This window comes from Lissotriton helveticus, chromosome 9, assembly GCF_964261635.1.
Source record: "Lissotriton helveticus chromosome 9, aLisHel1.1, whole genome shotgun sequence".
Taxonomy (NCBI): domain Eukaryota; kingdom Metazoa; phylum Chordata; class Amphibia; order Caudata; family Salamandridae; genus Lissotriton; species Lissotriton helveticus.
In genome coordinates, this window is record NC_136070.1 from 478,394,240 (window position 1) to 478,415,540 (window position 21,301).

Genomic DNA, 21,301 nt, shown 5'->3' on the forward strand with positions numbered 1-21,301 from the left:
AGCAAATTTAACTAAGTTTCCTAATTAAATCTAATCCGCAAGTCACATTTTTCGAAGTTAATCAAAGCCATCTGGAGCATACTTAACTCTCATACTCTAAACAATCCAAAAAGTCTTCATTAAATACCCACAAACCCTCTGTTCGGTCAATCTGGAATAATTAAGATAAAAGTGGAAGCTCATACCAACAAAGCGCTTGGTTGCCGCAATGGGTTTTAGTGCTACATAGGTATTTATAAAATAACAGGTGGAATTAATTCTTAAACGTAATATATATACATAATATTGGTTCCTTAAGATTTCTTGCGAATATAGGAAATTATAGCAGAATTACAAAATACTGGATAACTATAAAAAAAACTTCACTTACACGGTCTGTTTCAATTTGACCATGAATCATATCATTCTCTAATACAACAGAGAGCAGATGACAAGTAAAAAGGACTGCAACACTCCCGTGACCTTTATTTCACACACCTCTGAGCAAAAGTAAAGTGCATAAGCCATGCCAGATACACTTATTATCTAGATTGTGAATATGCCAAAGACTAAAAATGTACACCATGTTTACATAGGCTACACAAACGTAAAAAAACAAAGTCAAAGCAGCCGTTTGAAATAAACCATGAACAGTGATGCATTGAGAAAGCTGTTGATATTCCATCAAATATTTCAACATAAAATCCTGAAAAGGGTACTATTTTACAATTCTGGGTATCTCGTGATATTGTTAAATGCTAAGAGAAAAAATGGCAGTTCAATTTACCATCATGCCGGAAAACAACTTGAGGCAAGTGAGACAAAAAGTGACATCTACAGATCTCAACAAAACGTCTGGATGTAACATGCAATAAAGGCCACTTATGCTTCATACTGCGCGACAAGCAAAGGCTTGATCAGAGTTAGCAGCATATCAGCGAGTCTTATGTCACAAGCAAACAAGGGACAACAGTATCCGAGAGATTGGGATGCAGAGAGGAGCACACATAGGGTAGAAACGCACTGATGACTTTCCGTCCATTACTTTGCACAACAACGACTTTACACTGAAGTGGTCAGTCAGGTCAAGTCATGAACATTTCTGGTATATATATTTTAAAAAAGTAAGACAATAACAAAAGATTCTCGATAATGTTACAATTGTCAATCAGCATTACATATAAACATTTGGAAAGGAATCGCATCATAATATTGCATTGGATTGTACTGTAGCATATCCAAAGCCCTTTCACACCTCTTGTAGAGGCCCCAAAGCGATTATAATACACAACTATACATCAAAAACTCTGTAGAAAGGGCTCCAAGATCTCCATACCAACAGCAGACCATTTATGTGCACGTGAAAGCAAACACAAGGACACAACCCAACTAATGAGGTTAACTGAAAAGCACAGTACCTTTTGCTCACACTGCTGATGGGGCTGCCTAGGTTTCGGCTGCATGAAGATTTTCTCCTTGACAGCTTCTTGGAGTTGCTCTCATCCGCGCTGTCATCCGCCCGCTTTGGTGTGCTGCTTCCTTTGCTGTTCAGGTCCCTCAGCACATCGTAATTGATTTTACTGGAGATTTTCTTCTGTTCCAACATCTTTTCAATCGCCTCGCCTGCCGTGCTGGCGTGGATCGGCTCGCGCTTCTTGGAAGACTTCTTTGGCTTAAAGCACATGTCAGAGGGGATTAGAGACTGCACGATGAAGCCGTCCAGAGTCACAGAACACTCTCACCAGTCAATGAGGCAACACGTGTTTAACTAATGAATCCACATGAGCTGAAATTCCCCTTTTCACGTATTTCTTGTTTGAAGCAGTGAGGTAAACGTCTGATTATCTTCTTAACTAATGGTGTTCAACTGGTGTGTGTATTTGGGGAAATATTAAAACATGTGAGCGACACTGGGCTGAATCGTGGACTTTGTGGACACTAGACTGCAGTAACTGTTTAGGGTAAAATGGAAATAACACTGCAATGGGAATGATCAAATCTTACTGCCATTTAAAAGCGTGTGTCACTGAGCTAAATGAAGTGCTCCTGACCGCCCATCATAACTCGAATATGTGACCATGGGCAAGAAACCATGACAAGCCTTCCCTTATGCCCCATTATTTCAAAACTTAGCATTTTCCTCACGAGGTCCAGCAGGAATCGTTCATGTGTCTTACAATAAGTGCTAGGCTGGCATTCAGGGGTACATTTTAATACATTTTTGAACTCTGGAGTGCTTTTATAAAGGGCTTTGTGCAACTTTTGAAAAGCTTTGGGTCCAAGATGAGAGGAAAACAGTTAGCAACTGAAATAGACCACACAATAAACAACTTAAAAGGAAACAATGAAGTAGTGTGCTGAATTTGAAAAGTCGCTGCAAGACAAGTGGAAGACAACTCCGTTTGGACTAACACTACACTAGCCCAGACCATGCAAATTAGTTATTCAAGGGGAATTAACGAGTTGTGGTATTACTAACACTGGGGCCACCACTGATCGTGGTTTCCTGTGAGACTGAATGATTATATTACATAAATAATTTGTAAATTTGTATATGTATCTCTGTATGTATTGTGACTTTGTCATTTATGTATTTATTTTTATTTATTTAAAGAGTTTTATATAGTGCTGGCTGACCCGTAGGTATCAGAGCGCTTTACATAAGGTCGCAAAGTTACAATAATAATAATAACAATTTTATGTTACATCAAAATATGAGACACATAACGGGAGAGAAGGAGAGATCAGTAGAGATGGAAGGGGGGAGGGAGGGTGAGAGGGAGAGGAGGAGGGGGAGGACGGAATAAAAGACAGACATATCACATCTGTCCCTTATCTGGCCATACCTCTATTTATATGTATTCAAACGCTTTGGATACTCCTTCCTTAACTTATCAAAACTGTAACAGATAAAGCATTAAGGACATCTATCCCCAGCAATGAATATATTAAAAATAGCAGAAAAATTGGCCATTGCTGCACCATGTTAATAAGAAGTAGTTGGCTATAGCTGCTCAAAGCCTACTTGACCCCCACTAGTCTCCACTATGGTAAAAGCAAAACCAGGCATCATTATATTGCAATATGATCACGGTGGTTCCCACTCCATATTCATCACCACAACACTAACTCTGTCTCACCACTTATCTGAAATCATCACTAACTTCCACACCTTGACTGTCCTATAGATCACCTGTTTCCCTTCTTATAGTTTCGGTGAGTATTAATCACATAAAAGGCATAATACACCATTATAGTAAAAATTAACTCTAAAAGATCCACATTAAAAAAAATCTATCCCACAAAGGAATCAAGTAAGTGATAATCTTCATCCTCACAGTTCTCTCATAATAAGTAAAAACACAACACAAGTAAAATCCCACGCCAATTTAGAAAAATAGAGTAAAATGTAATCAGTTACAGCAGGGCTATGAATTGTTCAAGTTTAAATAAAAATCTAGTGCCTAAAAGATCAAAGTGCCACCCGCAGACAGCTTGTCGCACAAGACTAGTTCAAAGTCGTAACATATGGCCGAACACTATGCAGCACTAGTAGGATACAAGAATTGGATTGAGCCTGGTCGATGCTTACCCTTGGAGGTCGAATATCCCTTTGGCGAAGAACCGCTGAACATACATATGCCGAGGCGAAGCACCCTCACAGATGGTGTTATTTAGCACACAGTGATCTCTCAGCCATTTTGTTCCTACAGGACACTTTTGAAGGAATTCACTAAGAAATCTCTCTATTTTGAAGAATGTCTCTGATTTATCAGGCTAGTTGACTACCATATGTTTGTCCTGCTGAAGACCCCGGACGATTAACCTTAATAGGTGTCGAAACGTCGACGCTGTATGGGCCAACCCATAGCATTGACTGCCAAATAATCATACTCAAACGCTCATTTTCACTGTTTTTGTATTTAGTTTTGATCAAAAACTCAATGGATATGGGACCAATGTACATAGTCTAAATTCTTATCTATTCTTGTACTATGTTGTTATATTTTGCTACAGCTCACTGATTTTCACTTCTCACTGCACCGTCACTTGGAGCACCTTCAGTATGATTCCAGCTTGATGATCAGTCTCTTGAAATTAACACTTGAAATTACAATACTGAGACATCGGCATCCTGCATTGTACATGTTTCCTTGACTGCGTTTAAAGTGTTTGATATCTTCTTTAGTTCTAGATAACCCTTGACTAATTTTGACTGGTCGCAAGTACAACAATTAATACCAATTTTAATGGCAATTTTATTTTCCTTCTGTGTTACCGTACATTTTATCTGCAGAAGATTAAGACTTAAAAATACCCTTGTAATGTTCTGATTTCTCAGTGCAGTGTGTGTTGTTTGCAAGACAAACAAATTGTTTTCATTTCCACTGTGTCCCTTAACCCGTTTACTGGGACGGCTTATAAGTAACCTGAAAGCACTGCCTGCGCACAGAATAGCTTGGTGGGTTTCTGTTAGTGCTGCAGGGCACTGGGCTTCTCTAACTCACCATGTGCACTGAGCTGAGTCCTTCTACAGTGGTTATGATACCACACCTATGAAGGTCTGGAGGAACTCTCCAGAATCTGTATCAGAATGATCGGTAGAAAGATGTCAGTGGAAGGACCACAAGACAAATCACCCCCTCACCGGCACCTATCTAGCCACCACCAGTAAACAGGTACTCCGTGGAATAATTCACAGCCTTCAGGACATTATGAGCATTTTAGAAGTATGCCGACTGCTTGTGAAAAAAGATCTAGGCAAATCAGCCATTATTCAAGGAAATAACAAAAAAAATAATTTGTTAAGCGGTCATTATAGTCTTTGCCTAGAGTGTGGCATAACTACTGCTACTCCAAAATGCAATTGTAAAACATGTTTTCGAGCAGTGAAGTGCTCCAGCACAAAAAACAAAATTGTAAAAAACAAGTCCTCATTCAAATCAATTGGAAATCCAGCCAGATGTTGAAAAATAATCTCAGATGCCGGTGAACACGTTGTTGACATAGACAATTGCTTAAATCACACATTGACGCTGTCTTAAAGTACTCTGTTAATAATACTGATGTTAATGTATGGAATATAATAGTTTGCAGAACGTAGTAAATCATGTTCACCTACAGTATTGCAAGTTTATTACTGCTCAAAACTATGAATGCTTGCTGCAGTTATCGAGGAGTGGCCTATGGCGATAGCAGTCTGGATAACGAAGATGTGTGTCATATGCTCAATTGGCACTGTGAGAGTGGTGTGTGGGTGAGAGTAAAAAAACAACAGGGATGCTTCCCCGTTTCGACTGAAAAAAAATAGGAGGGACTTTGGAGGTACTTCTCTTATTTGTATTTAAACTGCTGTGGCTAAACAGAGGCAGGTACAACCAAACATTTTCCTATCTAAGTAATAAGACCTCTAAAGTAAGCAACATACTTTACAAGAAGTACGGAGGACATCTCCTGGAAGCTCAAATATCCTTGTTACTGTCTATCAGACAGTGTATACAGCAGTGAGGCTGACTGGAATGGGTGGGTAAATGGCTGACCTATTTTAGGGAAGAGTGCACCAAAAAATCACTTCTCTGTGTGTGCCCTACGGAAAAAGTCTGAGTAGTATGCTTACCTTATTTAAACATATATGGACTATTTTAGAAAATATGTCTGGAAAGGCAACAGGAAACAGCCTACCTCACCTATTCAAAGAGTGTGAATAGATCTAGGGTTGGCAGGGATGGGAGACTGCCAGGGGGATGACCTTGTTGAACCACACCATGAGATTGCATTTGAAGGATATAATTATCCAAGTTGTAAAACAGGAGAGCACCATCAAAGCGGATCGCCAAGCGGAGGGGTACTTACAAGCAAAACTATCCTCTAATCCTAAATGTATGTATAATCAAGTCTGGACAATCCCCCAAAAGGTTACTTAAATTAGATCACCAGACTACCCCAAGTGTGCCACACAAGGCAGGAGAATCTTACAAATGGCATGTGCACAACCATATCTTTTTAAAGTCTGCAGGAAAATAAATCTTGTGGAGCACAGCGAGAGGTCTAATTTACAAAACCGTGAAAAATCCCAGCTGGGTTATTCCTAGCTAAACAGAGGGATCAATTTCCATGGAAAACCTTCGCATTAGTATTGCCGCCATTTGAACAATTGCCATTGACATTGGCTGAGGATGCTACCCTATCCTTCGCTCTGTGATATCGATAGCTGATCACATCGGCAGTGGTGGGATCAACATTCCTTGGGCAGTGGAATGAGAACACAACAGACGAGTGAGATGTTTCGAGAACGTTGTTTCGTACCCGATAGGGAAGTAGATGTTCAATGGAATGCACAGAAACTCAAAAGAAACGAAAAATGAAACAAATACATTGTATTAACACACAGATGACCTGAAGCACAACAGCACTTGATTCCTAACATTAGCGACATGCATTGCTGTAATTGAGACAGTACAAATATAAACTCTGTAAACTTCTCAAATAGTGAGCATCTCAAAAACGGAACTGGTATTCTTCCTGTTAGTATTTGAAAACAGACTTTTACACAGATATCAAATAGGTTTACCTTTTTTTCTTTGTAAATGCCAAGCTCTTTCTCCTTTGCAATAAGTTCTTCTTTTTCTATAAAAAAAATTGCAACCAAAAATAACTACACCTGTACACAAATAACATTAATACCATGAATTGAAACAGTAGGAGCCGGTAGGCCAATCAGAATGCTTCCTTTGTGTGCTACAGCTACTGTTACAGGCTTGAACAGGGAGAAAGCTGTGCTGCCAGCTCCCAGGTACCTCTTACCTTAGAGATAGGTGGAACAATCTGCTCCACACTCCCACAGTGCTCTCTCAGGCTCTTCTGAGACAGCTGGATGAATCAATTTCCGTGCTAATGACTTTGAATTTACTGACAGGGAAGCCCAATAAACCAATGGAAAAAAAGTTCTAAACAAAAGTTTTTCTACTTTTTTGGCTGATTGTGCTCCGCCCTTGTTTTTGCTGGAAGGGCTGCCCAGACACCCATGGATCATTTGGATACTGGAATAAAGGCAAATGGAGTGTTGTGGAAGAATGAAGCCATATTTTTTCCACCATTCTTCTAGCGGCTTGGGGTGCTAATGGTCTTACTACACTTACCTCCAGAGTAATTAACATATGTTATTGCCCCTGGATAGGAGCAATAACGTTTAATTACTGGGGTGCCGCAGCGTTGGAGGTGGCTGTAGTGTTCTTTCGAGGCGAGCTTCCACCCTTGGCGATCTTTTCCTGACACGGAGCCCTTGTCATTTGTTATCGAGGAGCTGCTGGGAGGCAGAGTCGGAGCATAGCGCCCTGATTGGAAGAGGCGCTTCCAGGACACTTTCCACCTTTCTGGGGGACTGCAAGTCCCAAGACTCCCCTTGTCCCTGCACACCTGCCCCGGATTAGTGACTCGCCCACGCCCCCTCCTGGGAGGTCTTTATATTCCCCATCAATTTCACGCAACGCGAGACGCGCGCGGGCGGGCGCCGAACGAAGCCCGGATAAAGGGTGGACAGTCTGTGACAGTCCGAGACTGGCCGCGACTGGACTGGGCCGAACACTCTGCCCCTGTTAAGATCGAGGCATTCTCTTGTAGTAAGACTATATTGCTTTACCCTATTAAATCCTACAGAGGATTATTATTGTTGTGCCCTCCCTTTTCTTAGTTCGAGTACAGCTTGTTCATGTTATAAACTCCTAATATTCTTCTGAGCGTTACCCTGCAATTGTGTAGCATGCCGAAAAAAATAGCTCCAATCACGTCCAATACGATGGATAACTATTTGGTCCAGGTGGTAACGAAAATTAATAGCGAAAGGCGACAGTCACTAGGATTAAGCCAATCTCCAGTTCTCCCTCCCCTGAGTCCATCTTCATCATCTCTATTGGTAGATACATCATTGCCGGCTGCTAGTAGTGACACTCCTGAGAACGATCTTCTTGCCAGTGGCAAGTATGATCATAGCGCACTTATAGCGGCTGATCCAGAAATTAACCCGGTAACTGACCCGGAAAGTGATGCTGATTCTGATCTTGAGACACATGCCCACGTCGTAGAAGATGATCTTTCCTCCCCAGAGCAGGAAACTAGGGCAGTCAGAACATGTAGAAAGATCCAGCCAAAGCATGGCGGGTTACGGTCAGGGTTGAGGTGGGAAAGGGCCTCACTGCTACGGAAAGCTAAGGATAAGAGTATGGATGTTGGGGAGGATAGTGTAAAGCATATCATGGATGATGAGCTATTTCTTAGGATAGCTGATACGATTGAGTCTAAAATCAAAGCTATTAATAAACCAATGGTGGCCAAAATTGATAAGCTCACTGCTGAGGTTAAAAAATTGGGCGGGATTCAGAATAAGGTTGAAGGGGAGGTTGGTAACATAGCAACTCTAGTTTCAAACCTAGTAGGTATAACTGGGGAGAATATTGTGAGTGTGGCAGAGACAGAGAGGAGTAAGACAGCAACCATCCCCCCTGGTCAGGCACCAGCAAATGTAGATAACCACCCAGTAGTAAGAGAGGATGCTTTGTTAACATCAATTGTACCACCTGTACCATGTCAGGAGACAGACTCTCCCCAATTCAGAGTAGAAGCTTCACCTCTGGTGTTGGTACTGGCAAATGTACCACCTCTGGCACCCGGGCAGTTAGAATCCCCAACATCTCTCTCTAGTAAGGCGCTGCATTGGCTGTTAGGTAACATGCAGATGGCTCCAGGAGGGAAACAGCAGTTAGCAGGGGAGATCAAGACAGCTAGAAGGGTAGCCTGGATAGGGAACAGACCGAAAAAGTTCAAAGGAGACTGTGTAGTGGTGAACTTTTCTAATTCGGCTGTGCTTCCTAGTGTTTTGTCAAATATACTCCCCCCTCAACGCAGGAGTGGCACTGTTGTTCCCCTCACCTTAAAATTTTTCTATGGTGAGCAGCAAAACGTGACTTATCCTAAGACTCTAGGGCCAAGGTGGGACACCATGATGAATAGATGGGTGTGGGTACTCCAGCTAATGAATGGGGGATTAGCCTAGGAAATAGGTTTGGGATCCTGTCAGGCCTAAATGACTGCGACTGACTCACGAGGGACCGCAATACAGCATGTATTAGATTACCTGAGGTCTGTGGAACGGGTGACACTATAGCTCAGAGCACCGCCCTTACAAGTCACATCCCCATGCCCCAGACTAACATAATGGGCAAATGTAATATCTTAGTGGATTTGGAAGGGATAAATGGCCCAAATCAACTACTTGATTGTATTGCTGACAACACAGCAAAAAACAAAATCGATTTAAATCCGAAGGCATTAGATACTAATCTATGTGGGGGTATATCACCCAAAGAGGGCAGGGTTAGCGTTGACCCCAGCATTAAATCTGACAGCATTAAATCTGACAGCATTAATCTTCTCGCCCAATCCACTTTGTTGTCATGGAATGTGGCAGGGCTGAGAAGTAAGGTAACATCCCTGGACTGGCTAGCCTTTTTGGATAATAAGGATATAATCCTCCTTCAGGAAACATGGCAGGTAACCCCGGAATTTAAGCAAGGATACTTAAACTTTTACACTTCAGCTACTCCCAGCTTACGGGGGAGATCGAAGGGAGGCTTGTTGACATGGGTCAAGCAGGACAGTAGATATTCTGTTACTCAGCTGGTCACAAATAGCCCGGATATTCTGTTAATCAGACTTAAATGTTCAGATTATAAGGACCTTTTTGTTTTTAATATCTACTCCAGGGGGCTCCCAGGTGGCAAACCCACTGAAGCAGTTGACCAGCTAGATATTCTTCTTGAGCGATATCGCTCAAAAGGTAACATTATTGTTGCAGGAAATTTTAATTGCTGCTTTGAACCCCTAGACAGCTATGATATGGACCTTACAGTGGAAGAGGACTATATCTGGAAGATCCCTCAGCTGACAATACCACCTATTAAAAAATGGTCAGAGGCAGCATTACAACTTAAAGTCCTATGTGTGGAGCACGGGTTACGTGCCACTAATGGAAGAATGGGTTCTGACAAACAGGGCGCCTCTACCTTTAACAACGGTATATCTCAGCCGCATAGACTACATCCTTACAAATAAAGAGAACTGGTCTAGTATTGACGATATGCGGATAGAGGAACGGGTAGAGAGCGATCACGACCCATTAATCCTGTCATTTAGGTTATTTGACTTACCTAAACGTGAGTGCCTGTGTGATTGTGTGGAGATAGCCCTCTCAAATAACCACAGACGAATTAGATGGGCTAACTGTGTAACGAATGAGGAAGGTGTTGCTGCCATGAGGGATTTGACCATCCAGGCTATAGTAGAATTAAGGAATAATTCCACTGTGGAGGCAGTCGTATCAAATGTTAGTCGGATCCACAGCAGTTTTTTTAATCAGTTAAGATCCTTCTTCGTCAAAAAGGTGACTAAAAAACAGAGTAGGCCAGCAAGGAAGGAGGATCAATTGTATGGCAAATCCTGTAGAGTTGCACATAGGGCCTTATCAGATGCAGTGAAAACAAAAGATATAGCTAAGATCAAGACTGCCCGAGTCATGTATAAAAAACGCAACTTAAGGCAAAAAGTGACTGGGACAATGAATATTGGAGGGAGCTCCTGAGTGCTAGTAAAGAAAGATCTATGTGCTCCTTTTGGGATATGGTCAAATGGGGTAGGGGGATTGAAAGGGGTGAACCTATTAATTATGTTTCACCAAATGTTTGGGTCTCTCACTATGCGTCCCAGTTTGCCGCTGTGGACGAGGAGGGAGAAGAGCGTGAAGCTCTTCTAAAAGCAATTGAGGGCGGAAATCACCTTTCCTTCACCAAAGCTGATATTATTAAAACTTTGAACAATATCCCAAAAGCTAGGGTACCAGGCCTGGACTCCGTTCCAGCAGACCTTTTTATGCATGATAAGGATCTTTGGGCCTCTTACATCCATCTGCTAGCTAATGGCATTGCGATGGGCTCACCAATACCAGAGTCCTGGAAGGGTGCCGTGATTATCCCAATTTTCAAAAAGGGGGAGTGCTCGGACCCAGGAAACTACAGGCCAATTAGCCTTATTGCCTGCATACAAAAGGTAGTGGCAAGGCTTTTACTGCAGCGTATTCAGGGCTGGCTAGAGGAAAATGATATTTTGTCGCCTCTACAGGCAGGGTTCCGTAGCCATACCAGTACGATTGATCAAGTTTTTAGATTTGTTTTATTATATTGGCGTGTAGTGTTACTGGGGGGTATGCTCTTTGCAGCTTTCGTTGATCTTAAATCAGCGTTTGATTTGGTGCCTCGTACTAAGTTGTGGGCAGCCTTACAAGAACAGGGCATCCCATTGGATATCCTGTCACTCCTTATCAGATTGCATGAAGATAATTTTGCCCGAGTCCGCTGGAACCAGCAGGGAAGTGTAACTGATAAATTCCCTATCGCAAGGGGGGTACGCCAAAGGTGTGTACTTGCCCCTACACTCTTCTCACTATACATCAACAGGGTGATCAGCTATTTTGAACAGCAACCAACCGATGCCCCCAAGTTGGATGGCAAGCTGATCCCCCTGTTGATGTTTGCTGACGATACGTTATTGATTTCGAAGACACAGCAGGGCCTCCAGAAGGCCGTTGGAGTCTTTGAGGCTTTCTGTAATGACCATGGTCTTGTCATTAATACATCTAAGACAAAGTTCATGGTCCTGCATAAAAATAAATACGCCAGAGGGAAGGTGGTTATGGATGGGGTTCAACTGGAGCAGACCCAAGTATTTAACTATCTGGGCATAACCTTATCATCCAAACTAGACTGGAAACAGCACACCAACCAGCTGATCACGAAGCACACACAATTGACAGGAGCACTCACTAAGGAATTTTACTTATCTCATACTAGGCCAATCACCCCGGTTCTAAAGATTTACGACGCCAAAGTTGGAGCAGCAGTTCTTTATGGGGCGGAACTATGGGGGCTCAGCAACTTAAAAAGGTTGACGGGTGCGCAGAATAAATTTTTGCGCAACATCACAGGCTTACCGGCTTCCACTCCATTGATTCCTCTCCACTATGATCTAGGGTCCCATGGCCTCGAGGATATGGCCAGCTACAGATCGGTTGCCTACTGGAGGAGATTATGGGTTACCCCAGAACTCTCCCAGTATGCACGGGCCTTCCTCGAGGTTAGAGACTCCGATAAGGCCCATAAAATACTATGGATGAAGGAGGTAAAAGCAATATATAAGGCTATGGGATTATCTCCATTGTGGGATGACCCAGTAGGGAATTCTTTTCCACCTAGAAAAATATTTCGAGACCTGTACTGGAACATGTTGGAGGCAAAGAGATTTGGCCGCTGTATTGAACCATCTTTTACGGCAGATTTCCTAGAACTTAAGCATTCTCCGGCCTTTGAGGCTTATTGGGACTGGATTACCATCCCAGGGGACAGGAAGAAATATCATCAGATTAGGGTGGGGACATTACCACTAAATGCTCTCACTGCAAAATGGCGTGGGGGACAAGGTTCGGCCTGTCCCTTTTGTCCCGATCAGCGGGAAGTCATTGGGCACGTTCTCTTTGCCTGTCCAGAATATAAGGTACCTAGGAGATCTTGGTTAAAACCTATCTGTGTCCAGTTGGGTCTCAAAACGGGTTGCGAGGCTGTCAGGATTTTAAGAAATGACAACTCCCAAGCCGTAGTTATAGCCATAGCTAAATTCCTCCACTGGATGTGGATAATTCGGGCCCGTAAAATGAGCCTACAGTAATTTTGGCCTATGACACTTGAGATTGTAAAATGTTACTAGTGATTAATGTACCTAGTGATCAATTTTAAAATATTTTTATAATGAATGAAATGAATTATATATCTATGTTCCTCCCTTTTTCCTCTTTTTAACATAATTTATTTAATGACTGTAATTTATGGGTTTTATGTATGGCGGTAGGCCAATAATTGTTAATTGAGAGTTGAAGTGATGAACTGTGGATTTTACTAGCTGTCAATGAAGGGTAATTTTAAAATATTAAACTGTAACTGTTTTTTATGATTGAAAAAAATCGAAATAAATACTTTTTTTAATTTGAATTGGTTTAATTACTGGAATCTCATGCCCCCAACAAGATTTAAATAAGACAGACTTGTTGCTCAGCCACATTATTATTCAAAAGATCAGAGGAGTAGCAGTGCGGGGAGGCAAATATTTCTTGCTCAACCAATAGTTTTTGCCATGATGTAAAATTGCAATGTGCTGTTAAGTACACCTCTGACCTTCCAGACACAGTAGATTATACAAAGGCATCATTACAGAAACAAATACACATGCTTTGAGCTTTCAACAAAAGGTATATTGACGTAAGAAATCTTTTATCAAGCTTTCTGAGAAGATATAATATTTCCCAAGAAAATAGAAGCACGATAGTTAGAAATGAAAGTCCATCGGACATGTAGGTACTGCCTTATAGCCCTTCTAGTTTAGTTGTTACATCTCAACTTCTGAATTCTGTGAACCAAAGCACAGTAAAAGTGCAAGACACCCAGCAAGTTGCATCTAGATTAATTATCGAATTTTTTAGCAGGATATTTATCCCAAACAATTAAAAAAAACTCATGTCCCATTGTTAGAAGTGTGCAAAAAGAACAGATGATGGATGGAATGATGAAGAAATCATGCATTCACCCTCAGTCACAGATCAGGCTAAATCCATCTTTTTGTGCCCGCCACACATTTCAGTTTGGACCCAACCATATGCATATCAGTCATGACCCTGCTCCCTATGGGAACAGTCCAGCCTGAACAGCAAGGCCATGTCCTCCCTGGACAGGAAACAGGACCAGTTATGGAGTATCAACCCTCATCAGCCAACCTAGCTTGAATCCGGTGGCACAGCGAGCACAGGGCCAAAGTATAGGCTTACCCTTCCCACTTAGGATGACAAATTCAAAAAGAACAGATGATGGATGGAATGCTGAACAAATCAACCGTTCATCCCCAGTTACAGATCTGGCCTGGCAGTTCGGGCTGGACTGTTGCAAGGGGGTGCAGGGTCAAGACTGATTTATTATATTATTTGCTATAAGCTGCAAGTGAAGGGGTCGGGTAGTCAGGCACACCGCCCTTAAATTGAGAAAAGGCCACTGCATGTCAGCTGTCAGTTCTTTGCAACCACCTTGTGGCCGTCTTGGTTTAGGCATGCCGGCATGCCACCACCCGTACATGTTTCACTTAAAAGTTAGAAATAACATTGTACTTGTCAGTCTCCTTCAATGGGAGGCCCCAATGGATACCTTATTTAAGATGCAATATTTACTACAATATTATGTATTTAAAGAAGCATATAAAGTAGAAAATACTAATAGTAGTTCACCCTATATTGCCAAGTAACATGAAGACGGCAAAGGTTGGAAGGGACGAATGAATGGAAATCCCCAAAGAACAACTATCAATGCAGACTGTTTAGAGGGTACAGATAAAAATGTATGACCACGTATACAATGCTATATCATTGATCCTTACTGGTTGAGGTCTTAACCTCAGAATCGAAATAAGTCAATGCTTGTCAACATCCAGCCGGCCTTGGAATGGTGGATGTGGATAACCTCAACGTAGTTGCACGGACTTATCTTTGAGCTACCATTGGTATTGCTGGCCATGTGTATGACCGGAGTAGTTTAGTCAAGCTGAAGAGCATTTCTGTGGTACTAATAAACCATACACAATTAATTTGCATATGGTTCATTAGTACCACGCTCTGTACCGCAGAGACCTTCACCATGCACCCAGCTGTTCAATGTGTAGGCCAGGCAACTGATTGATTCGATCAGGTTCCACTGACTGTGTTTAGGTGTGAAAGAAACAGCTGAATCGGAAAATATTCAATAGAAGTCAAGTCCTGTTGATGTAGTCCTCAGCTATTGACTGATACATGAATGCAGGTTTTCTGTCTCTCATAAAGCACTCACAAAAGAGATACTCAAAATATGCATCAAGAGTCATCTTAGGTTTATTAATCTAGCACGGTTTAACCCAGGAACACTAAATTTAGGGTAGTTGGATGATTTAGTTAACACTTTGGGACTATTCTGAGACTGTTAGAAATATTAAACTACGGCAGTCATGAAATCAACCAGGCAATAGTTCATTTTACTCATACATTACATTACAATTTTACATTACATGTGTGGACAGAATTTGTCCTAATCTATCGGAAAGGGTGTTCACACTGTTTTGGACTGTGCTGGTACCACTTATAAAGTACGGAAGTGTGATTCGCTGTAACTAAAACTTTCTCATGCATCTCATTAGCTACTGAATGGCCATACACAGCAAATAAACATTTGGTCATCCGTACTACTACGTTGGTAAGATTCCTATAAAATCAGTTAGGGCAAAAGAAAAATGTTTCACATTGTATGAGAGCTTAATTTGTAAAAGAATGAGCTCTGCTCCGAAGCCTGCGGCCAGCGCTATTACATGTGGTGTGCCAAGACAGTGTAGTGAAGTCCATCTAACGATAGTCCCTGCCCCTTTCCCTCACTCTTACAGGTTGGTGCTCAGAGTCGGCTTTAGGCCAGTGCAACCGGTGCGGCCGCACTGGGTGCTGACCTGGGGTGGAGCTCTGAACTCAGGGAGGTGGGGGGTGGGGGGCTGTGTTTAGCAATAACTTAAGATTTAAAAACACCTTCAGCAGAGTTCCTTGTGCGTCTAGTTTTCTGGCAGCATTAAAAATGTCAAGATAACTCTTGTGATTAATGTTCCTGCTAGAGAGAGAGATCAGACTTTTGTCCAGGGGTAGTTTTCACTCGCCGTAAAGTAGCGCAGAGGGTTAATTTGCCTGTTGCGGTATTCAGTTAAAATATTTCGTTTGAAATGTCGACTTACGCTAATATTGAGTTTTAAATTTGACATAGAAATATCGACAGCAATAATATTGTAGTCAAGAATATCGACTTTAAGGTAAGAAATATTGATTATAAAAGTACAGAAGTCATTAATATCATTTGCCATAATATAGTTGTTTAAAATATTGTACTGTATTGTAATTGTATTGTAATTGCATTTGTATAGCGCTTACTACCCCTGACGAGGCATCTAAGCGCTTTTCGGCGAGCAGCACACTACTCCGGGACCCATAGAGGATTAGTGTTGAATTAGTATAGTGAAACATGCAAGTACATTTTAAGTGGTGGATATGTTAGTCAGTTATTTGGAGTGAGAAGGATAGCGAAGAGATAGAAGGGAAAGAAAGGTGTGCATTCATATAGCGCTTGTTACCCCTGATGGGGTGGTGAAGTGCTTTTCTGGTGAGTAGAAGGCTACTCCAGGACCTATAAAGGATTACTGTTGAAAATTAGTATAGTGAAATATGAAGTAGTTTGAGTGGTGGATAGGTTAGTCAGTTATTTGGATTGATAAGGGTTGGGGAGGGTAAAAAAGGGGCAGTTTTCACTCGCCATAAATGAGCGCAGAGGGTTAATTTGCCTGCTGTGGTATTCAGTTAAAATATTGTGTATGAAATGTTGACTTATGCTAATATCGAGTTTTAAATATCGTGACACAGAAATGCTCAGACGTGAGTCCCAGGCTCTCCACACCACTGGAGTCAAGCTATCCAGGCTGATGAAGGCTGATAGCCAGAAACCGGTCCTTGGATGCTTGATTTCGGTCTGGGAAAGACATGGCTTGGTAGTTCGGACTGGACTGTTCCATGAGGCACAGGGTCAGAGTTGATTTGCATATAGCCAGTGTCTAACCCAGGGTGGTGTGGAGTGCAAAAAAACGATGGATTTAGGCCCAGATCCTTGTACTGGGGTGAATGTATGACATTGTTCTACATTCTGTCCATCAACTGTGTTTTTTGCAATTTTCACCCCGAGTGTGCTGGGGATGCTCAGACGTGAGTCCCAGGCTCTCCACACCACTGGAGTCAAGCTATCCAGGCTGATGAAGGCTGATAGCCAGAAACCGGTCCTTGGATGCTTGATTCCGGTCTGGGAAAGACATGGCTTGGTAGTTCGGACTGGACTGTTCCTATGAGGCACAGGGTCAGAGCTGATGTGCATATAGCCAGTGTCTAACCCAGGGTGGTGTGGAGTGCAAAAAAAGGATGGATTTAGGCCCAGATCCTTGTACTGGGGTGAATGTATGACATTGTTCTACATTCTGTCCATCAACTGTGTTTTTTGCAATTTTCACCCCAAGTGTGCTGGGGATGCTCAGACGTGAGTCCCAGGCTCTCCACACCACTGGAGTCAAGCTATCCAGGCTGATGAAGGCTGATAGCCAGAAACCGGTCCTTGGATGCTTGATTCCGGTCTGGGAAAGACATGGCTTGGTAGTTCCGACTGGACTGTTCCCATGAGGCACAGGGTCAGAGTTGATTTGCATATAGCCAGTGTCTAACCCAGGGTGGTGTGGAGTGCAAAAAACCGATGGATTTAGGCCCAGATCCTTGTACTGGGGTGAATGTATGACATTGTTCTACATTCTGTCCATCAACTGTGTTTTTTACAATTTTCACCCCAAGTGTGCTGGGGATGCTCAGACGTGAGTCCCAGGCTCTCCACACCACTGGAGTCAAGCTATCCAGGCTGATGAAGGCTGATAGCCAGAAACCGGTCCTTGGATGCTTGATTCCGGTCTGGGAAAGACATGGCTTGGTAGTTCGGACTGGACTGTTCCTATGAGGCACAGGGTCAGAGCTGATGTGCATATAGCCAGTGTCTAACCCAGGGTGGTGTGGAGTGCAAAAAAAGGATGGATTTAGGCCCAGATCCTTGTACTGGGGTGAATGTATGACATTGTTCTACATTCTGTCCATCAACTGGGTTTTTTACAGAAATATCGACAGCAATAATATTGTGGTCAAGAATATCGACTTTAAGGTAAGAAATATTGATTATAAAAATACAGAAGTCATTAATATCATTTGCAAAAATATCGTTGTTTAAAATATTGTATTGTATTGTATTGTAATTGCATTTGTATAGCGCTTACTGCCCCTGACGAGGAGTCAAAGCTCTTTTCGGCGAGTAGCACGCTACTCCGGGATCACTAGAGGATCAGTGTTGAATTAGTATAGTGAAACATGCAAGTAAATATCAAGTGGTGGATATGTTAGTCAGTTATTTGGAGTGAGAAGTATAGCGAAGGATAGAAGGGAAAGAAAGGTTTGCATTAATTTAGCGCCTGTTACCCCTGATGGGGTGTTGAAGCGCTTTTCTGGTGAGTAGCAGGCTACCCGGACCCATAAAGGGTTAGTGTTGCAAATTAGTATAGTGAAATATGAAGTAGTTTGAGTGGTGGATATGTTAGTCAGTTATTTGGATTGAGAAGGGTTGGGGAGGGGTTAAAAAGGGGAAAAGGTTTGCATTTATATAGCGTTTGTAACCTTGATGAGGTGTTGAAACGCTTTGTTGGTGAGTAGCACGCTACTTTAATTAGTATTGTTTATGTTTTTTAATATATATGTTACATTTTTAGTACGTATTAATTTTATTTTAATTACATTTTGTGTTTTTTAGTTCAGTAGCGGGTTGTGGGTTTATAGGGGAATCGGGGGGAAGAAATTTAATTATAATAAATTAATGAATATATTTATTTATTAATATTGTTTACATTGAGATTTTGATAATGTTAATTGTGTTTTTAGTTTTTTGAGGTAAATATTAGGCGCAGGTTGTGGGGTTTATAGGGGTAAAGGGTGGGAAGTAATTTATTTTTAATTAATTAATAATTAGCTGTTCGTTATTAGACAATTATGGAAATTGCGTAATTAATTTTAGGTGCGGGTTGAGGGGTTGGAAGCAATATATTTTTAATTAATTTTTAATATTAATTGATAATTATGGCAATTGTGTAATTAATTTTAAGTGTGGGTTTTGGGGTTTATAGGGGTAAAGGGAGGGAAGCATTTTTTATTAATAATTAGTAGCGAATTAATAATAATTGACAATTATGGTAATTGTGTAAATAACTGTAGGTGTATGTTTTGGAGGTTAATGGGGTAAAGGGTGAGTAGTAATTTATTTTTAATTATTTGTTGATAATTAATATTAATTAATTGATAATGAATTAGTGTAATTGTTTACATTTTTTGGGTGTGTGGGTTTTGGGTTTATAGGGGTGAAGGGTGGGGAGTAAATTAATTTGACTTACTTTATAATAAGTTGCTAAATACTATTAGTTATTTAATTGAAAACGTTTTTTAATTCTGTAATACATTTTTTTACAGTTTAATTTTAGGTGAGGGTTGTGGGGATTATAGGTGTAAACGGTGGGAAGTTAATTACATTTTATGTGTTTTAATTTGTCGCTTAGTTATTATTTAATTATTAATTAATTATGTTAATTATGTAAATCATTTTTTCCGATGTGGGTAGTAAGTAGTGTGGTGTTATAGGGCAGGAAGTAAATAGACTAAATCTATGTAATAACGTTTTTGTTGATAAATAATTTCTAAATAAAAATATTTATTTAAAACGTATTTTTTTAAATGTATTTAATATAATATTTGTAGGTATTTGTGATATGTATTTAACATATGTTCTTCATTTTTAAAAAATATATTTTAATTTTTTACATTTTTTGTATTTACTTTAAAAAAAAGTTTATTTTTTTATTTTTTTATTTTGAACTTGCTGGCGTGAGAATAGTAAATGTTATCCCTCCTTAATCCAACACTTTCCCTATTGATGCACTGACTGGAATGGGAATAGTACATTTTATCCCTCTGCTATCAATAACTTTCCCTACTGTTGCACGCACTGGAGTGGGAATAGTAAATTTGATCCCTCCGCTATCCAGCACTTTTCCTACTGTTTTGTACAACTATATTTATGACATCGATATTTCCCCCCGATATTTTTGTTCTTACTATTATAAGTATATGATGCAGATATTTTTTACATCAATATTTTGGTCACAATATTTTTGTATGGGGATGTTCTGGGTGTCGCTATTTTGTCAGTGTACCTTCTGCTGCAAAAAACGTGTATCTTGCAGATCACAGATCTGTATTTTATGTGGTTAGCTAAGTGGATTACTCCCTTTGTCACAGAGATACTTTGTTACCGCAGTTCATAAAATAAAACCCTAATATAGAACAGTGACTGTTAGGAACTGTCATCAAAGATCTGCATTCAGACTGCATAAAGTAAGTTAGGACGTTCTGATTTTTCCCTCTCTTGTCTTTCATCATCTATTCCTAATGTTGCTGAAAAGTGCTTGGGTAGCTATACATTAGTAGTAAAGTTAGCCTTTTCCAGTGCTTTAAAACAAATGAACTGTATGTGTGAGAGAGGGGCTATGGAGAGATGAAGGGCACTTTGACTGCTGGCCGTGAGGGATTCCAAGGAGGTTGTCATTGGGGGTGGGAGGCCACCAAAAATGATTGTTGCACCGGGTGCAAACAGCTCTAAAGCCAACCCTGTTGCTGCTTTCTCCCTTTGTGACGGGTTTCACATATTTCTCTTCCTTCTAGTTTACTCTGTGCGTTTTCGCCTCTTTTGCTCTCAGTAAATGCCTGATGAGGAAAAAATATGTGCAGGTCCCCAAAAATGAGTGCTGGTGGGACCCACCGGTAACCACCGGCTCAAGTCAAGCTAGGCAATTAGCAAAACATCCTTGTGCAATCTACAACCTAACTATTACAGGAATTCGGCTGCTTTACTCAAAACGCAAATCCTGCTGCCCCACTCAAATGCAATCTTTATTTCCACGGAAGGTGATCACATTTCTGAGAACGCAGCTGCATATTTTGCATACATCAGCAACGGGTTGTGCTCCTGAAGAGCATTTAGTCCTACTGATCTGAAGCATTTATTTCATCTCTAGGCATTTCGCGTTTGTAAACCGAGGCATCTGGCGTCTTGTAATACTAATTGCTGGACAAAGGACTTGGAAGGAGCGAGTCAACATTTGGAACTATTCCTCAACACTCCTACAGTAATGTCGTTAGATTTCTTTTTACCAGATAATCTATTTTAAACTCCTGTCCGTTGTCATAATATCTATACATACTTTATACTGTAACTCTTCGTTTGTCTGCACATGCTACTACCCCTTTGTATACCTTTGAACATGGAATTAGGACCCATCTTCTGCCCTCCCTTGTTTGTTTACCCTCATTTCCATTGACTCACCTACTGCCTCAATACTGAAACTGCCTTCCTGTGGATAATCCATGTCTGACTTTCTTTCTCTACCTTTTGATTAGAAAAAAAGAATACTATTGTATTCCCTCTTGCTAAACTCTGTCACTGGGCTGCTTTTTAGTTTACATTTTCCACCGCTTTGTGTAATGAGTCAATTACATTTGTCT

At 41.0% G+C, this 21,301-nt stretch overlaps 1 protein-coding gene across 4 annotated transcripts in view; it reads right to left on the bottom strand.

The window, feature by feature from the left end:
* The window catches only part of BRF1 (BRF1 general transcription factor IIIB subunit), a 1,219,927-nt gene that overhangs the window by 259,108 nt on the left and 939,518 nt on the right, over positions 1-21,301 (bottom strand). For all 4 annotated transcript variants that reach the window (XM_078660299.1, XM_078660297.1, XM_078660298.1 and 1 more), the window contains 2 exons: positions 6,551-6,606; positions 1,398-1,651 (listed from right to left, as the gene is read on the bottom strand). In XM_078660299.1, the coding sequence (XP_078516425.1) occupies positions 1,398-1,651; positions 6,551-6,606 (310 nt within the window). The remainder of the gene's footprint in view (positions 1-1,397; positions 1,652-6,550; positions 6,607-21,301) is intronic.